This window comes from Sus scrofa, chromosome 10 (assembly GCF_054392235.1).
Source record: "Sus scrofa isolate SSC_HxYL_T2T_F1_AM1 chromosome 10, Sscrofa_HxYL_maternal_Yorkshire_Landrace_v2.0, whole genome shotgun sequence".
NCBI lineage: Eukaryota > Metazoa > Chordata > Mammalia > Artiodactyla > Suidae > Sus > Sus scrofa.
The window spans coordinates 56,017,345-56,037,335 of record NC_139392.1 but is presented as its reverse complement, the minus strand read 5'-3'; the positions used below and the strand labels follow the sequence as shown (position 1 = coordinate 56,037,335).

Here is a 19,991-nt window from a genome sequence, read left to right as displayed (position 1 = left end):
TGGTTTCTTGAGATGGAATCTACTCCTGATGAAGACTGCTGAAATGGTAACAGAGGATACAGAAGGTTCCAAAAACTCAGTTGATAAAGCAGTGGCAGGGTTTAAGTGGATTAATTCCAATTTTAAAAGAAGGTCTTCTGTAGATAAAATGCTATCAAATAGCACTGCATGCAGCAGAGTGATGAGTGATGTGGGGCAAACTTCACTGTCTTATTTGAAGAAACTGCCACAGCCACCCTAACCTTCAGTAACCACCCCCAATCAATCAGCAGCCATAAATATTGAGGCAAGACACTCTAACAGCAAAAAGATTATGACTCACTCAAGGCTCACCTTGTTTAGCAATAAAGTATTTTTTAATAAAGGTATGTACATTTTTGAGACATAGGCTATTGCACACTATAGTACAAGGTTAACATAACTTTATATGCACTGGGAAACCAAAATATTCATGGGACTCATCTTTCTGTAACATGCACTTTGCTGCAGTAGTCTGGAATCAAAAGGCAGTAGCTCCAAGGCACGCCTGTAGTTCCACATATGAACTATCCCATATATCATAAATAACTTATTATTGATAATGGTTTTATAATACACTTATAAAATTCCACAATTTGGCTACATCAGAATTAACCATTGTCTCAATGAGGGATATTTAAGGTTGTTTCTTGATCTTTGATTTTACAAACAACACTGAAATAAACATCCCCAAACATTCTTTGTCATTTTTTTTTTTTTTTTTTTTTTCACAAGTGCATCCTTTTTTTTTTTTTTTAGGGCCACACTCTCGGCTTATGGAAGTTCCCAGGTTAGGGATCCAATTGGACCTACAGCTGCCAGCCTACACCACAGCCACAGCAACTCGGGATCCAAGTTGTGTCGGCAACCTACGCCACAGCTCATGGCAATGCCAGATCCCCAGCCCGCTGAGCAAGGCCAGGGATCAAACCTGCATCCTCATGAACACTAGTCAGATTCATTTCCACTGTGCCACAACAGGACCTCCCAAACATTCTTTTATATATGTCACACCGATTTTTGCATCAGTCACATAGATTTCTAAAAGTAAAAATGTTAAGTAAGATAGCAGGTGCTCTTTAAATTCTTATAACTATTGCCAGATTCTTTTTCCCAAAGTTTATAATAATTATTGTACCACCTACAGTTTATGAGACCACCCTATTTTCCATGCCTTCAACAGCACTGGATATTGTCATTCTCTAATTTCTGCCAACCTAACTACTGAGAAATATCTTCATTGTTTCATTAGTAATTCCTGACTTTTAAAGACATAAAGAACCTTTTCATAAGTTTACTGGTTATTGGCACTTCTTCTTCTTAAACTGTACATTCCTAATCTTTCTCTCTCAAATGGATAGACAATTGGATTATCCTATCAATAATGATGGGATACTAATAATTTTAAAAGCATAAATTATCAAAGGCTAAAATCCAGTATAGCAACTTTCCGAATTAAAGGGTTACGGATATTTTAGATTTTTCTAAGGACGAATGCAACTATTTAGAGACCTCTGGTGGGTTTGAGGTGCTGTCAAATACCCCTTAAGTGGGCTGCACAGGAGGAAGTTATCAAAATAAATTAAGGGCCTATGACCACGAAGAAGGGTTAATAAATACTGAGCTCCTGAACATAGGAAACATTAGCTAAGCATCTTACTTCAATGACCTGAACCTCCAGGATAAAGAATTAAAGAAACTAAACACATTAAAGTAATTAACTGTGAATTGTCTGGATTCTAATTTTAAGTGAATGCCTTCAATGCATCACTATTAAATACTAAGGTAGCTGCTGACTTGGCTTTATTAAAAAAAAAAAAGAAAAATTGAGGTTTTTGTGGGGGGTTTTTAAAATCAAGCACAGGTTTTAAAAACTTAAATTTCCTTTTTAGCTTCTGTTGAGATAGTCACATGGGTTTTACTTGATTTGTCCAAAAAAACATTACACTGATACATTTCCTGATATTATAATTAGACAATTCACTAATGTTGTATTTGGGGGTTTTCTAATTGATGTTCCTAAGTACAAAGTTAAATACTTTTTTCTCTTGTACCCTGTCAAGTCTTCAATACCAACTCAGCAGTACCAGCTTCATAAAATAGGTAAATTATACCTAATTGTGGATATCATTATTGAACACTTATAATATTCTTTTTACATGTTTGTCATGTAAATTTCATGATACCCACACGATATCTCTTTTCCCTACTTCACAGACAGTGCAACCAAGTCCTAGAGATTCAAAGCTTTCCTAAGGTCACCCAACTATTGAATGACAGTGGGGACAACACAAATAACCAATGCTCTATAATATCTGACACCTTTTTTTTTTTTTTTTTTTGGCTTTGTCGGGGCCACACCGGTGGCATATGGAAGTTCCCAGGCTGGGGGTCGAATTGGAGCTAGCTACAGCTGCTGACAACAGCCACAGCCACAGCCACTACCAGGCCAGGTCAGAGCTGCATCTGCATCCTACACCACAGCTCACAGCAATGCCAGATCCTTAACCCACTGAGCAAGGCCAGGGATTGAACCTGCATCTTCATGGACACTAGTCAGGTTTGTTTATGCTGAACCACAACAGGAACTCCTACAATATCTGACATCTTTTTGACAACATTCTAAAATGAGCAGCAATGCACTTAAGGGCTGTTTGAAAATTGGGCTGGAGAGGAGGCAAACCATACATAAGTAAATGCATAATCATTTTAGAAACAAGGCTTGAAGATCAGTTTCCTCCGAAGTTATTCAGCTTTCTACTTCCTGACTCTATAGGAGAAAGTTTGATTTTTACATAAAATCATCTATTTATCAAAAACTTGAACAATTCTTAGCATCTGCTTTTAAAGAATGCCTTAGCTCAAACCTTACCTTGACTTTGAGCCAGATGAAGAATTTTTGATGTAACATATCTGGCAGTATCTGATTCTGTAGATTCAGTATTGATCTTCTCCAGCTGAGCCAGGAGTCCCACAATCCGAGAATTATTGGTAAGGCTAAAAAAAAAAAAAAAAAAAAAAAAGTTACTTTAAATTACGGTACATTCTACATCAATGGCAAATTCAATACTACAAAGATCGCTGTTAAAAATAAAATAAAGCTCTATCCTTCTAAAAACGTTAAGCACTTATACATGACATATTTCCTTACTCTGTTTTAGAGCTTCACATTGCTAATTAATACTCTATTGATTTATTTAAATGAGAAACATTCTATTTCAGAAAATCACAAATGTGTATTCAACCCTGCCCGGCAATCTTACATATACGTCCTGAAAGTTCACCTCTCCAGTCTCCAAAGCAGACTTTTCACACATCCTCAAAATTCTAACCATCCCTTCTCCCCCACTCCATTCTCGGTTAGCACCCTGCTTCAGAACATAAAAATCAACAAAAAATACATTCATCTTCCCAATGCCAGCTCCTTAAACCTACCCCAATTCTCTACCCACCTTCTTTCCTCCGTGTTCCCATTACATTATACATATGTGCATTCGGTACTACTCGAGGTGTTGCCAAAAGTAAACAAAATGGACAAAGATCCGTGCCCCTCAGAGTGAACATTCTAATGGGGCAAATTCAATATGTAAATAAGTATATAGTATTAAGGCCAGTGGGAGGCGCCATGGAGAAAAGCAGGTTCTGGGAATAAAAGGCACCAGGGGGGCAGAAGGTTGCAATTTGAGATAGAGTGGTCAGGAAAAATCTTGAGAGGGTACTGTTTAGGGAAATGCCTGAAAGAAGCAGGAAATTACAGTGCAGATACCCAGAGAAAGCGCTGTCCAAAAGGTGGAGTCATAACCATCAGGATGCCAGGGCAGGAAGGAGCGTGCCAGATGTAGCCAATTAAAAATGAGATGCAGAGTTCCCATCGTGGTTCAGGGGTTAACGAATCCAACTAGGAACCATGAGGTTGCGGGTTTGATCCCTGGCCTTGCTCAGTGGGTTAAGGATCTGGCGCTGCTGTGAGCTGTAGCGTAGCTCACAGACGCGGCTCGGATCCTGTATTGCTGTGGCCCTGGTGTAGGCTGGCAGCTACAGCTCCGATTAGACCCCTAGCCTGGGAACCCCCATATGCCGCGGGTGTGGCCCTAGAAAAGACAAAAAGACCAAAAAAAATAAAAGAGATGCCAGTGTGGCTGCAGCCAACTTAAAGGAGAATAACGGTAAGAGCTGAGGTCTGGGGTTGGCGGGGGGAGAACTTGATCATTTAGATCTTTGTATGCTACTGTAAAGAAACTGACTTTTTTTAAACTAAGTGGGACAGGAAGGTTTTGGGCAGAAGGGTGCTGAGCTCTGACTTGCTTTTAAACAGCTCTCTTTGGAACAATCCCTCCACCTGTGTGCCTGACTCCAGCTTTGCCTGCATTCCCAATGTACTTGCTCCCTCAGGTGATCTTCCTCTGAGTCATCATTTAGTGCTCCCTTTCAACTGCACACACCCATCAGCACACGAGTGATCCAGAAGCTCGCTAGCTGCCCACCTCCCAACTCTGTTTCTCTCCTACTCCTTCAAAAGAAAGGTCTGTCATTGTTCTCTCCTCTTCCTCACGTGCTGTTCACTTTTTCAAACTACTAGTTTGGCTTCTGCACTGAGGTCTCCCCAAAACCTCCTGTGGTCACTTCTTGCCCTGTCACACTCAGAATCTCAGCACTATCCAAATCAGCTCTTTCTTCACTTTCTTCTTTGGCTTTCAGTGGTTCCACACTCTCCTGATTTTCTTGCTATCACCACTTCTTTCAGATTTCTTCTAATAGCTCCTCCTCCTCCAGCAAACCTCTAGATCTGAAGACAGCCCCCCCCCCCAGCTCTACCTCTATCTCCCCACTCGATTGCCCCAAACAATCTCATTTACCCCCACAGCTGTAATCAGAATCCATATGCTGCCTGGCTCCAAGTCTAGCTTCATTCAACCTACTCCTCTTCCAGTCTTAACCTTCCCAAACTCACATGAACCCATCAGTTGCTCAAGACGAAAATCTAGACTTGGTTTCCCACACCTAACCCAGTATCAGCTCCATCTCTAAAGCATCTCAAATGCATTCACTTTGCTCCATATATTATTAATATTAGTACCCAAGTCCAAGCAATCATCATTTCTCCCTTGGCAACTGCAGCATCCTAAATAATCTGCTCTCGTTCTTGCTGCCAGCATACACTGGGATCCAGACACACTGGCCTTCTATCCGTTCCTTGAATATAGCAAGTTTGATCCAACCTCAAGGTCTTTATATTTGCTGTCCTCTCAACCTAGAAGATAATTTCTTCCAGTTCCTCATATAGCTGGCTCCTTCTCATTTTGGGTTACACCCTAAGGATGTCCTCAGCTCCTCTGCTTCCAATGTGAAAATGTGCCCAAAGAATTTTTCACTATTTGAAATGCTGTACGCTCCACGAATGTAGAGACCTTGCATACATTATTCTATATACCCAGTACGTCAGACAGTGGCTAGCACAAAACAGGCAATACCAGCTATGTTCAGAATGAACAAAAAAATATGGAAGCATGTGGAAAACAGGGTATTTATAATTTTTTTTGTTTGTTTAACGATTGGATTTGATGCTTTAAATATGGAGGTGTCTGAAAAGATATCTGGATGCTGAAAAAACATAATGAACATGCTATTTAAAATACAAATAATATACCATTTAAAATAAAACACTATTTCCCGATTTTGCAAAAGGCTGGCACAGTAGTATACAAATGAAGAAATACGTATCAATATGCTCAAAGTCTCTAAATGAAAAAAAAACTCAAAAAACATTAAGAATATGTACAGTATATTATCATTAACATGAAGTTTTAAAATATATAAACCCAATACAACATATGCTTTAGTGTGTGTGTGTGTGTGTGTGTGTGTGTATTCTCCCCCACCCCAACAATGGTATTATTAACACATTTGTCTATCTTTATTTTCTGTAAACAGGCAGTCATAAAGGAAGGCCTGATCTGATTAAGGCCTGATCTGGTGAACATGAATTCTTTATAAATGGTACTGTAATCTTCCATAAGGAGGCAGTATCTAGTTATCTTACTTTTGTAACATAAGCAGTTGCTGCTTACCGCTGCCTAGATCCATTACTTTATTAGGGGTGGAAATGAGTGATCCTCTAACACTCCCAATCCTCTTTGTTAACTCGGACAATGCCATAAAAAGAAAAATCCCTTATTTGATTATCCAGAGGTACAGTGCATCAAATAAATGCAAAACAAGTGCTAGATTTTTAATTTACCTATATTTCCCGGTTTTCAGAAGAATGATTTCATTTCCAAAAATCCTTCCCAGGTAACAATGAAGTATTTTGGTTTCATGTGTCAATATGTACTCATAGATTTAAATGCGTTTGATACATTTTATCCACTGTAGTGCTTAATTTCAAAACTGCCCCATCTTTGATCAATGGGAGCCTCTTCATGTGGGCTCCCAAGTCCTTCTGTTTAATCCTAGTCTTTTATAGCTTCCTGGATTTCTGATATGACAAGATCATTATCAGCCAGCAGTTCTCAGTGTGCTCTATGAAACTCTGAGTCCTTGAGATCCTTTCAGAACATCTGCAGGGTCCAAAAATATTCTCATAAAGATACTAAGACACTATTCACTTTTGACAGAGTATTGATATTCCCACTGTTGTTCTGAAGGCAATGATAGGCAAAGTGCTGGCACCATGATGCAATCAAGGCAGTGACACCAAACTGCAGTCACAGCGTAATCACTAGTGGTCATTGGGTTCTTTGCAGTTAAAAACAAAAGTGCCAGTTTCACCTGTAAGGACAGTTTTTCAATATTCTGGGTGCACATAAAATATTTCAGCAGCATCATGAAAAATAAGGTTATGCTGAGGTAAAACACTGTGTGACTGTTTAAACTTCAAGCTGAACCAGCCACTTTTTTCATGGAACATCATTTATTTCAACTTGAAAAAAAAAAAATCTGACAATGATGATTTACACTAGGGTATTTTGGCATACGTTTTCTTGGAAATAGAGTCTTTCATTGAAAAGAAACAACTGATAGATTTGTTGCCAATTATTAAATTTGAAATTTCAAGCAAAAATTAGAATTTTGGAAAATATCATGACCTTGAGAGGCTTCCCCAACTTAAAGAATTTTCTGACAAAACCAATGGTCATATTAATAAATATAAGTTTTAAAAAACTGTGTTGTGAAGTATCACTATTTAGAAGATCTGCATAACTCAGCGAATCACTATGTTCCAAATATTGACCACTGCGTGATGTTACAAGTTCAGACATGAGTAAAAAGAACCATTCAAGGTGCAAGAGAGACCAACAGATTTCAATGTAGAGGAAAACAAAGTTCACATGTATGGTTTCTGATTCTACTGTGCAACTCATCTTTAAGAAACTATCACTTATCAAGTTTTTGTGTAATATCCACTTCAATCTGAACTTCAAACTATATGGCTTTACTTCCAAAGTATACTATTATCATTTAGAAATGTTTATTCCTCTTTATAATCATTACTCTTTTTTTCTTTCTTTCTTTTTATGGCACATGGAAGTTCCCTGGCCAGAGGGTGAATCAGAGCGGAAGCTGTGGCCTACATCATGGCCACAGCGACACCAGATCTGAGCCACATCTGCAATCTACCTTACAGATTGCGGCAATTCCAGATCCTTAACCCTCTGGATGAGCCCAGGGCTCGAACCCACTTCCTCACAGAGATAAGGTCAGGTCCTTAACCCACTGAGCCACAAGGGAGCTCCTATTACATTTGCTTTAAATACTGAACACAGAACTTTATTTTCCTCCATCATAAATGGAAAGACAATTAGCCACAATTATCTGAAAAGGCCTTTTATACAAGTATTCCTTCCTTTTCTAAATATACATCTATGTGAGCCTGGATTGTAGTCATATACTTTCATAACAAGAACACACACACAAAAATATATATGTATATATATTACTTATTATATATAACATGTATATTAACATATAAGTATATATAAAATATTGTGCATTATATATTAATATATACATTAACATGTGTATTATATATAACGTAATTAATATGTGTATGTATAACGTGTGTATTATATATACATACAGATATACGAATGTATAGCATGTGTGTGTGTTATGTAGAATATGTATATTGATGTGCATGTATAGCATGTGTATTATATATAATACATATATCAACATATATGAATAGCATATGTGTATATTAATATAATATGTATACTGATGTGTTTATATAGTATATGTGCATTATATATAATACATTATCAATATATATGTATGCATAGCATATGTTTATATTATATATAATGTGTGTGTGTGTGTATATATATGGCAGATTAACTCAGAAGCAGATAAGAGAATATAGTTGTCTTCTATAAAGCCAAACATTAAAGAGATTTAATAAAACATGCCGGAGTTCCCGTCGTGGTGCAGTGGTTAACGAATCCGACTAGGAACCATGAGGTTGCGGGTTCAGTCCCTGCCCTTGCTCAGTGGGTTAACGATCCGGCGTTGCCGTGAGCTGTGGTGTAGGTTGCAGACGCGGCTCGGATCCCGCGTTGCTGTGGCTCTGGCGTAGGCTGGTGGCTACAGCTCCGATTCAACCCCTAGCCTGGGAACCTCCATATGCCGCGGGAGCGGCCCAAGAAATAGCAACAACAACAACAACAAAAAAAGACAAAAGACCAAAAAAAAAAAAAAAAAAAAAAAAAAAAGCCACCTTCTAACTAAATTGTTTTTTGTCTTTTTAGGGCCACACCCACAGCATGTGGAAGTTCCCAGGCTAGGGGTCAAATCGGAGCTGTAGCTGCTGCCCTACACCACAGCCACACCCACCAACACCAGATCTGAGCCATATTTGTGACCTATACCACAGCTCACAGCAACGCTGGATCCTTAACCCACTGAGCGAGGGCAGGGATCGAACCTGTGTCCTCATGGATACTAGTCAGATTTGTTTCTGCTGAGCCATGACAGGAACTCCCCTAACATTTTTGACCATTTTGTTATTTTAATGTAAAATGTCACTATGTTACTATGTAACTAGTTTATCATTTTTTAATGACTAAACACTGTTTTATTTCTCAGCTTTAATTTATAATATGGTAAATAATCAACACATAAAATAACCCACATCAACAAAAGCTTTCTGGAGTCCTCATTAATTTAAGAGCACAACGGGGTCCTTAGCCAGAAAGTTTGAGAACTGTGATTCTAAACTTATCTGGTACATTCTGTGCTGTGATCTGGAATCAGCCCTTCTCCAAAGAACCCTGGTTCTTTGGGATAAGAAACAGTATTAAGACATCACAGTCTGCATGCTAGAGAAGAAATACAGCTTTAAAAACAATTCTGTAACCTGGATTTTAGAAGAATCTGCATTATGGAAACCAGAATTCTGAAATATAACAACTGAGTGGGAGTTTTTTGGTTTTCTCCAATTATTTTTCTCTCAAAGGTCATCTGTCAGCATTTTTCAGTAGCTAATAAGACATCTACTATACAAAATAGTCACAAACATACAAAACACACTGAGCATAACAAGTTCTATTCCATCCCAAATTCAGAATTTGTTTTGTCAGTAACTTTTTTTTCTTTTTACAGCCAAATGTGCAGCATATGGATATTCCTGGGTTAGGGGTCAGATTGAAGCTGCAGCTGCCAGCCTACACCACAGCCACAGCAACACCAGATCCAAGCCACGTCTGCAACCTACACTGCACCTTAGGGCCACACGGGATCCATAACCCACTGAGCAAGGCCAGGGATCTAAGCTGCATCTTCACGGAGACTGTGTCGGGTTCTTAACCCACTGAGCCACAACGGGAAGGCCTACCAGTAACTCTTCAAAGTTTTAATTAAATTACACCACTATCAAAACACAACTCGCAGTTAAGTTCTGAGGGTCATGGTCTTATAAATAACAGGTAGAGGGATGCATAAATTTTTTGAAGGCAGACAAATAAATGGAAATTTAGAATGCAGGCAAGAGGATTCCCCTTTCTTTTTCTGCTTTTCTCATTGATAGAATAAAAACTGAATGAAATATTCTAAGCTGTCCCCAACTCAGCTCTAAAATGTTTAAGCCTGTTGATACTAATGCTGAGAGAACTATAGGGTGAACAGCAGAGGGCGGCTCTACCTCTTGAATGATTTTCACACTTTGGAAAACACAAGGGTGAAGGGGGTGGGGGGGTGCTCTACAGCTGTGCAATGGGCAATTTGAGCTACCCTGCAAAGCAGGAAATTTTTAAATAAGGAGACTCAGAAAACCTTGTGCCGTCCCTCTCTTACTCTCTTTTTAGATGAATCAAAACAAAACCTAGACCAACCTCGGGAGGTTCCATTTATAACTGTTAATGTCAATTATTTTTTTATTATTTTTTTTTATTTTTGTCCTTTTAGGGCAGCACCTGCGGCATATGGAGGTTTCCAAGCTAGGGGTCTAATCGGAGCTGTAGCTGCCAGCCTACACCACAGCCACAGCAACACGAGATCTGAGCTTCATCTGTGACCTACACCACAGCTCACGGCAACGTCGGATCCTTAACCCACTGAGCGAGGCCAGGGATGGAACCCGCAACCTCATGGTTCCTAGTAGGATTCATTTCCGCTGAGCCACGAGGGGACCTCCCAAATGTCAATTACTTTCAATGAGACAATCATGGAATGGAAAATATGATCGATGTGAAATATATCAAATAACCTTCCAATATACATTTTCAAGACATCACCACTCAGATGTTTGTTTCACTGTAGTGGTCTCCGACTGCTTTTGACTCTTTGAGTTTATACTCGGCCTTAGAGCTATTCGCCTAAAAACATAAATTTTTTCAATGTACAATAGTGTATAAATATTATCTTGCAACAAATAATTTCCCAAGCAAATGTAAGGACTAAAGAACCTATCTTCACATTACAAATAAATTTTATTATCTTTTTATCTTAAGATATAAATTGAGGAGCTATTTAGCAAATAGAAAAGCAAGCATAAGTCCAAGTAAAAATTAGTATACTCATACAAACACTCATAACAGCTTTGTTTGTAACAATCAAAGACTGGAAGCATCCCAAATGTCTAAAAGTGAAATGGATAAACAAACTGGTATATCAGTACAATGGAACATTACTTATTAATCAAAAAAAAGGTATGATTATAACAGATGACTCTCAAAAATAATTGTGCTGAATTAAAGAAGGCATACCCACACCCTTAATTTCTACTCCAACCCCCTCAAAAGACTTATTGTATGGTTCCATTTATACAAAGTTCTAAAAAATTAAACAAATCTGTAGTGTCAGAGAGAAGATCAGTGGTTGCCTGGAGTGACGGATGGGGTGGGAGAGAAAGATTACCAAAGGGCAAAGGGAGTTCCTGTCATGGCTCAGGGGAAATGAGTCTGACTAGCAGCCTTGAGGACACAGGTTCAATCCCTGGCCTCACTCAGCGGGTTAAGGATCCGGCATTGCCGTGAGCTGTGGTATAGGTCGCAGATGCGGCTGAGATTTGGCGTGGCTGTAGCTGTGGCTGTGGTGTAGGCTGGCAGCTACAGCTCTGATTCAGCCCCTAGCCTGGGACCATATTTGACCTCTATATGCTGCAGGTGTGGCCCTAAAAAGACAAAAAATGGGCGGGGCATCAGGAGGCATTTGAGCATGATAAAGATGTGCGTTATTTTGATTGAGAGGATGATTTCATAATTATATGCATACTTACCAAACAGTACTCTTTATGTATAGCTTGAAGTATGATTATTATATCTCAATAAAGCTGCTTAAAAATGTACAGGTGACCTTAACAAGTACAGTTGGTGTAGTAGATAAAGCAGGACCAAACAGGAGTAGTTGGAGAGTGTGAAATGAGACACAGATTGCATTTATTGGCTATTTCAAAATGTGTGGCTTTTAATGAAATCAGATAAAGTGAGTAGTAATGGAAGAGCCAAGTCTAAATATCAGAAAGCCCAGATCACATTTAAATGGTCAGGAATGGAGGAACTGAAGATTCAAGATAGAAGAATACTAATGATTAAAAGACCCTGAGGGAGTTCCCGTCGTGGCTCAGTGGTTAACAAATCCGACTAGTATTCATGAGGTTGAGGGTTCAATCCCTGGCCTTGCTCAGTGGGTCAAGGATCCGGCGTTGCCGTGAGCTGTGGTGTAGATCACAGATCCGGCTTGGATCCCGCGTTGCTGTGGCTCTGGCGTCGGCAGGCGGCTTCAGCTCCGATTAGACCCCTAGCCTGGGAACCTCCATATGCGGCCCTAAAAAGACAAAAAAAATTAAAATAAAAATAAAAAAATAAAAGACCCTGAAAAGGAAGACAGGAAGTGAAATCTACAACACAGGTGACACTATTAGTCTCTGACAAGAAAGGTGAAAGGTGACACATCCTCTGTTGTAGTAAATAACAGGAGGGTAGGCAGAGGACAGAATCAGAAAGAGGGGGATGTGTAAACTTCGGGTGAGATGTATGAGGATGATAAACTGTATATATCTCTGTGCTGTCATGAGAGAAAGTCAATTGCCAAGGGTATGTATATGATACATCTGAGGGTTTGGAAGGTATAAAGTGTAAAAGAGTCATTACATAAATTGAGAAAATGAGCTTTATAGGAACCACAGGAGTAAGATTGCTGGGCTCTGTTCAGGTCGATGATAAGTAATTTTCAGCCTTATCTTCCAAGTTAAGTTCATCCTCCAACATCATTCGGCTGCTCGGTAAAGGTCTACCCAGGGAAAGGACTTGGTCCGGTATGCATGATGAAAAAAAGACAAAGTGAGGAAAACCATTCCAGGTATTTGGAAGAGGGCAAAGATGAACCATGGACTCTGTGCCGGCTAAGAGAGGAAGAGATGAATAAGAGAAAATCAAAATCAGCAGGTGAGAACTCTGGGGAAGGGAGAGCTCTTGCAGTAGCGAGATTTGAGCAAGTGAACTCGAAAAATCAAAGATGATTGTTGGAGAAGGAAAAGTCTGAATAAGCACTTTGATGTGAGAGTTTTGCTGATGATAACATGTAGGGCATGACCACGATGCTGGACAGTGGGGAGCACAGAAAAATTCTGCTGCAAGTATCTCATAAAACCTGATTACTTGATGTGACTGGTCACCCACTCACATGCCAATCTAACTCGTCCAACTATAATCTGTGTCGAAATGCGGCAAGAATCAATATTCCACCCACCCCTCCAGATGTGCTAAAAAGTAAGAAATCCTCAAGCCAGCCCTGCCTCTTCAAGTCCATATTACACAATAAACACCTATGTATGAGGTCCTGGTTTTCTAACTCTATGGGCCTCACAATTTAACATTTCACTATACCCTGGTTAAACCACGAAATCGCATTTGTGCAGGGTTTTCTCATCAGATTATAAGCGTCATGTAAAAAAAGAGAACAGGGCTCATTTCTTTAGGACATACTCAATACCCATTTTCTGCAAAACACTATATTTTGTGTTCTATTTATGCTTCTTTTCTCCCTTCACAGAGTCAGTGTTGACTTAGGTACATCAAAGGGTTTAACAGATACCTCGCAGTTGAGAAATAAATCTAAAAGTGACAAAAATCAATAAACTAAAGAGAGCACCGACAGAAGCCTCTAAAGATGGAAAGTGTATAGTAAATTTTTTGTAGAAATTGATGTGCTTTGAGCAAGTCTAATGTAAGAAAAAAAGAAATTCAGTGGCCAGACAGTATATAAATGAATGAGCCCAGCTGTATTCTAGTAAAAGTTTATGTACACTGAAATTTGAACTTCATATAATCTTCATGTGTCATAAAGTATTCTTATTTTTTTTTCCCCCCAACATTTAGAAATGCAGCACCATTCTTGGCTCACAAGCCATACAAAAACAAGAGATAGCCGGGGTTTGGCCCACAGGTCAGAGTTTGCTGATTCCTGCTTTAACTGAAAAGTTAAACACTAATAAATAATAATAAAATAACATAAATATAACATGCTATATTAAAACAAATAACTTTTAAGTAAAAAGTTTCAAATAGCAACTTCATGTATTGTTCCTGTAATTTACATATACTGGTATTTAAAATGACAGTACCTTTTCTCTGGTACCACTTTTAACTTGCTCATCTTGAGTTACTTCATTTCACCATTGCAGATAATCTGAAAAAAAAAAAATTCAATGATATTAAACACAATTTTGTTTTCTATATATTAGATGTCATAAAAGTCATACAACTGAAAGTTTTTATTATGAACAACACAAGATAAGACTGGAAACCACAGGAGAATGTTTGATTTTTATGTGCCTCTGGCAGGTCACGTCAGTGTGCAATTTGTGACTATTAAATTATCTAAAATCAGCCAGTAGAATGTTATTAAAAATCCTGGGGCTGGAGTTCCCATCGTGGCTCAGTGGTTAACGAATCCGACTAGGAACCATGAGGTTGCAGGTTCAGTCCCTGGGTCTTGCTTAGTGGGTTAAGGATCCGGCGTGAGCTGTGGTGTAGGTCGCAGACTCAGCTCTGATCTGGCGTTGCTGTGGCTGTGGTGTAGGCCGGTGGCTACAGCTATGATTAGACCCCTAGCCTGGGAACCTCCATATGCCATGGGTGCGGCCCTGGAAAAAGACAAAAAAGACAAAAAAAAAGGGGGGGGGTCTTTTCAAAATCATATACCCAAAACAGCAAAGGAACTTGAAAAAAAAAGGATAAATTGTAAGACATGAGAAAAGCATCTGGAGGAGGAGCTCCAGGAAGAGTGAGGAGAAGGAGAAGCAGCCAGAGAGTCACAGAAGAAGAACAAGCAATGTTATTCTTAAGAGCAGACAAAGAGGGGGACAGAGATGGGGGTACTGACTCAAGAAATGAAGCACCAAGGGATTAAAAAAAAAAAAATCCTGGTGCTACCAAAATGCACAAACATTACATAGTTTATGATAAAGTGCCAAGATTCCTTTGGCAACAATTCAAACTGTCCTTCCTGATCTAATAGTCCACCTTAAAATATTCGAAAACACCACAGCATCCTGTGACTAGTGTATTGTCCACTATTCACATGGCAGTCAAATACTAGTAAATACATATGACTATTTCTATATGAAAACACTATTTTTTTCGTCTTTTTGTCTTTTTAGGGCCGCACCTGCGGCATATGGAGGTTTCCAGGCGAGGGGTCAAATTGGAGCAGCTGCCAGCCTACACCACAGCCACAGCAACGTCAGATCCGAGCCACATCTGCGACCTACACCACAGCTCAGGGCAACACCAGGTCCTCAACCCACTGAGCAAGGCCAGGGATTGAAAATGCTTTTTAGTGCACAAAAAATTGTTCAGACAGAGCAAAAACCTGTGAAAACATCATCTCATTTAATATACTTATGCATATATTCCTTCAATCAATATACATTTCATCTTTAGAAAGTACACATTACACATTTTAAAACCTTAATTTTTTGGTTTGTTTGTTTTGTCTTTTTAGGGCCACACCTGCAGCAAACGGAGGTTCCCAGGCTAGGGGTCAAATCAGAGCTGTAGCCGCTGGCCTACGCCACAGCCACACAGGATCCAGGATCCACACAGCATCTTCGACCTACACCACAGTTCCCGGCAACGCTGGACCCTTAACCCCCTGAGCAAGGCCAAGGATCGAACCCGCATCGTCATGGATGCTAGTCGGGTTCACTAACCGCTAAGCCACGACAGGAACTCCTTTTTTCAATAGTAGTTATTTAATACAGGAATGGGTGACACAGGTGTTGCAAAGCTAACAAGCAAAAGGGGAAGCCTAGGGAGAGTATTCTGGATATCTTTCATCAATAACAAAGGATGTTAACAAAATAAACTTTTTTTTTCATTTTTCTTACACCTCAATTATAAATGAGGAAACATGTATTCAGAATTATGTACAGAATGGTTCAAAAGTAACAGAACCGGGAGTCCCGTCGTGGCGCAGTAGTTAATGAATCCGACTAGGAACCATGAGGTTGCGGGTTCGGTCCTTGCCCTTGCTCAGTGGGTTAACGATCCGGCGTGGCCGCCGTGAGCTGTGGTGTAGGTTGCAGACGCGGCTCCCGCGTTGCTGTGGCTCTGGCGTAGGCCGGTGGCTACAGCTCCGATTAGACCCCTAGCCTGGGAACCTCCATATGCCGTGGGAAGAGCCCAAGAAATAGCTAAAAAGACCAAAAAAAAAAAAAAAAAAAAAAGTAACAGAAACCTGTACTAGTCAATAAGTGATTATATAGGACCAGGTGTCAAAACCAATGGTTAAGGGACCAGTTTATTCCTATATGCTTACAATATATGCCCCTGTCACACCACATACATCAATCGTACAGTCTAATTCATCCCAGACCTGAGCAGCTTACCACCACTGGTGACTACAAAAGCAACCACAATGGGTTCCTTCATTTCCTCAAGGTTTTGAGGAAAAAGCAGCAACCCAAGATTCCTGATACAACCACAATAAGAAATCAAGAAATGGCAAAAAGACAAAAAATAATAATAATAATAATTTTTAAAAAAATGGAGATCCCGTCGTAGCGCAGTGGTTAAAGAATCCGACTAGGAACCATGAGGTTGCGGGTTCGATCCCTGCCCTTGCTCAGTGGGTCAAGGTTCTGGCGTTGCCGTGAGCTGTGGTGTAGGTCGCAGACGCGGCTAGGATCCTGCGTTGCTATGGCTCTGGCGTAGGCTGGCAGCTACAGCTCCAATTCGACCCCTAGCCTGGGAACCTCCATATGCCACAGGAGTGGCCCAAGAAATGGCAAAAAGACAAAAAAAAAAAAAAAAAAAAAAAAGAATTTAAAGAAATCATATGGTTTAGTACCTAGTATCTCAGTGGTCGCTTGTTCGACTTTTCAACAAGCACCTTGTAAACTAGACAATTTATTGAACTATGTGTACTGTGTATTTTCTATTTCTTACCACTATTGTTAAAGCTCCATAAGGGCAGAAATCTTTGTTTTGCTCACTAATGTTTTCCTAAGAACAGTGTCAGCACACTGCAGGTGCTAAATAAATTTCTGAATGAGCAAACAAAGACTGGTTTGGAGACTATTTTACGACACAATGAGCAAGGAGTCTTCATTTTTAAAAAACCTAATAATACAGTGGATGTGGCATACTGGCACAATATCATCTACCCCCATTTCTCTCCAGTGTGCCTTTCTACACTATGGGAACAAGGAATGTGAAAGCTTTAAAAAAAAAAAAAAAAAAAAAAAAAGTACTTCCCAGACTCTCTACAGCTAGGGATCCAGATGTGTTTAAATCCGCCAATCTCAATTACATCATTCATGAGATTTATGAGACTGAAACTCAGACATAGGCCACCTGATTCCACAGGGAAGAACCAACTTAGGCATACTTAGTTCTCCGACGGCAGTGCAGGCAGAGGTCCCAAAGTCCAGCCCAAGGTTTCTCAATGTGGGGTCCACAAGCTGTTGCTAGAAGGCTTTGAAAGCTCATGAATGGGGGTGGGGGGTTCTCTCTCTTCTACTTTTGCGCACCAAGCAATGGCAGCATAACAAACAATTTGGTTACAAATCGGCCGTGTGTGTGCGTGCGCACAGTAGGGCCACGTTCATTTGGTGAGAAGTGGCCTTGATAACTGGAGGCTGTGTGGCACAGTGAGGTAATAACAGGCCAAAGAGTATTAGCCTCTGCCTCTCAAATGACCTCCCCTAATTCCCCCTCTGCACTGCCAACTGCCTTACAGGAGCAAACTAGCTCTACGAGTGTAATGAAAAACTGGAGGGAAATTTTTAATTTTAATGAAAAAACAGTACATCCTGTTGCCCTCATTCCTAACGCTTTGCTATCGGTGTGAATACTCCAAAACTGGACTGAATAAATGACAAAGAACCTATATTGTGAATTTTTTGGACTTTCAGTGATGTTCTCAATGAGTTGTTTGGTATGCCCTTCTGTCTTACATAGTAACATCTGTAATTTACAAATACGCCTGATAATCCAATGTGGCAATTTTTGAGGCGGAGGTATGACAGAAGGTCCGGGGGGACAAGTCTGGTAAGATTAGTAACGAAGAACTGTATCTTGTGATCATTTCAATAAATTAGCGCAAAAAGAGACGCACACAATGAACACTACTATATCAATGGGTTTATACAATGGGATATCCTATTGCATTTTGCGCTGTCTGTAGAGAACATTTCAAGTGCAGCAAGTGGCTCCAGCAATGTTCAAAACACACAGCTGCGAATTACACTCATCTGACAAGTTAGTGGATTCTCAAAACAAACATGATGAAGCTTTTGCTTAAATAAGTCAATGTACTGACATGACACGTGATGTTAAAGACTTCATGTGTTAAATAGAAAAACAAGTTTATCTAGATTATCTAGATGGATGAGCCAACAGAGTTCATTATCTGTGATATCTGTAAGATTATATGATAGATACATTATGTGCTTATAAGATTTGAAAATGGTGAAATCAAGAAAACATTTTTTGATACAGAGTACGGCCCCAAGCCAGCAAATGACAGGATAGTTAATGTTTTGTCCTCCTGTCTAGAAACAAAAGGTCTGTCTTGGAGACACTACGTTGGCCTCTGTGCTGAAAAGGTCCCATCGACAGCTGACTCCACATGAAGATGTGCCACTCTTGTTTAAAAAAGAAATAAAGAAAGAATCTGACTTTACAACACAGTGTTTTCTTCACAGAGAACTGCTTGTGTCCAAAAGCTCTGGGAGATGAAATGAAGAAGTTCTATTTGAAGCCACATAAAATGATTAACTTTATTAAACAAAAACCTGTTCACACTGGAGTTCCCGTTGTGGCTCAGCGGTAGTGACCCCAACCAGTATCCATGAGGACACAGGTTCTATCCATATGCTGAGGGTGTGGCCCTAAAAAACAAGTTGAAAACCAAATGTTTCAATTTGGTTTATTATCCTCCTGCGATTTTGCAGGACACTACTCTGATAGAAATCCAGCACTTATGAGGGACAAATCAGTCAACCTCATCTTGAGTTTATAATCAGACTGCACAAAGCATACAAAATTCATCTTCTTCAAAGTCAAGTTCTCGGCCTGTGCGGAAGATTCGGATAAAGGGTCCATCATTCAGTCTTATACTTGTTTGAAAAGAAAGGGAAAATACTGTTCAATTTTATTTCTAAATGTTCTTCTTCTAGGTCAGCGAGACTTGAGATCTGCAGCTTTTTTCTCTTTCAAACCCAAGCAGCAATAGGAGCATCTTTTGATAGCCTTTTGTCCCTTGATTCCCCGCCCCCTCCACTGCCAAATGCTGTCACGTGAAGTCAGAATGGTTCCTCTGAGGTCTCGCAGAGAGTGGTTCATTTGCCTCATGTGATAACACACGTTTGTTAAGTTGGCTAGTTTCCGTAGCCATTCTTCATCCTTTAAGCACTTAGCAGAGTCTGGCCTGCTGGGTTTGTGAAAGTCCCTCTGTGGTTCACCATTCAGCTCAGTCGCCCTCTGGGAACTCTTCAGCTGCTAAGCTCCTGGGTTTCTGCAGGTAGCGGGAGATTTATGTGCTTGTGCTCTTTGTCCAGGTTTTCACATAGTTCTGTAAACATTTTTGAGTGAACAGGTTTTTTGTTTTGTTTTGTTTTGTTTTGCTTTTTTTTAGGGTGGCATCCATGGCATCTGGAAGTTCCCAGGCTAGGGGTCAAATTGGAGCTGCAGCTGCCGGCCTACACCACAGCCATAGCAATGTGGCATCCCAGCTGTGTCTGCGACCTACACCATAGCCCACAGCAATGCCAGATCCTTAACCCACTGAGTGAGGTCAGGGATTGAACCGGTGTCCTCATGGATGCTAGTCAGATTCGGTTCCACTGAGCTATGATGGGAACTCTGGTTTTCAACTTTTTATGTGAACTTTTTTATTTAATAAGCATCAAGAGCAAGGAGGAAACCATCTCCTGTCAGTTAAAATGAAATCTGTGAATGGTTATTTCAACAAAAGAAAACAAAAACAAGTTTCATATGAAAGAGATAAACTTCACTCTTTGGTTTTCGAAACAT

At 39.9% G+C, this 19,991-nt stretch overlaps 1 protein-coding gene across 6 annotated transcripts in view; it reads right to left on the bottom strand.

Moving 5' to 3' along the window:
- The window catches only part of AGTPBP1 (ATP/GTP binding carboxypeptidase 1), a 142,608-nt gene that overhangs the window by 109,909 nt on the left and 12,708 nt on the right, over positions 1-19,991 (bottom strand). For 4 of the 6 annotated variants that reach the window (XM_021064641.2, XM_005656805.4, XM_005656806.4 and 1 more), the window contains exons 2-3: positions 14,075-14,139; positions 2,891-3,015 (exon numbers count right to left, since the gene is read on the bottom strand). In XM_021064641.2, the coding sequence (XP_020920300.2) occupies positions 2,891-3,015; positions 14,075-14,106 (157 nt within the window). In that variant the 5' untranslated portion in view covers positions 14,107-14,139. Of the gene's footprint in view, positions 1-2,890; positions 3,016-14,074; positions 14,140-19,991 lie in introns of those variants that run through there. The other 2 variants (XM_084979775.1, XM_084979773.1) reach the window with 2 other exon arrangements.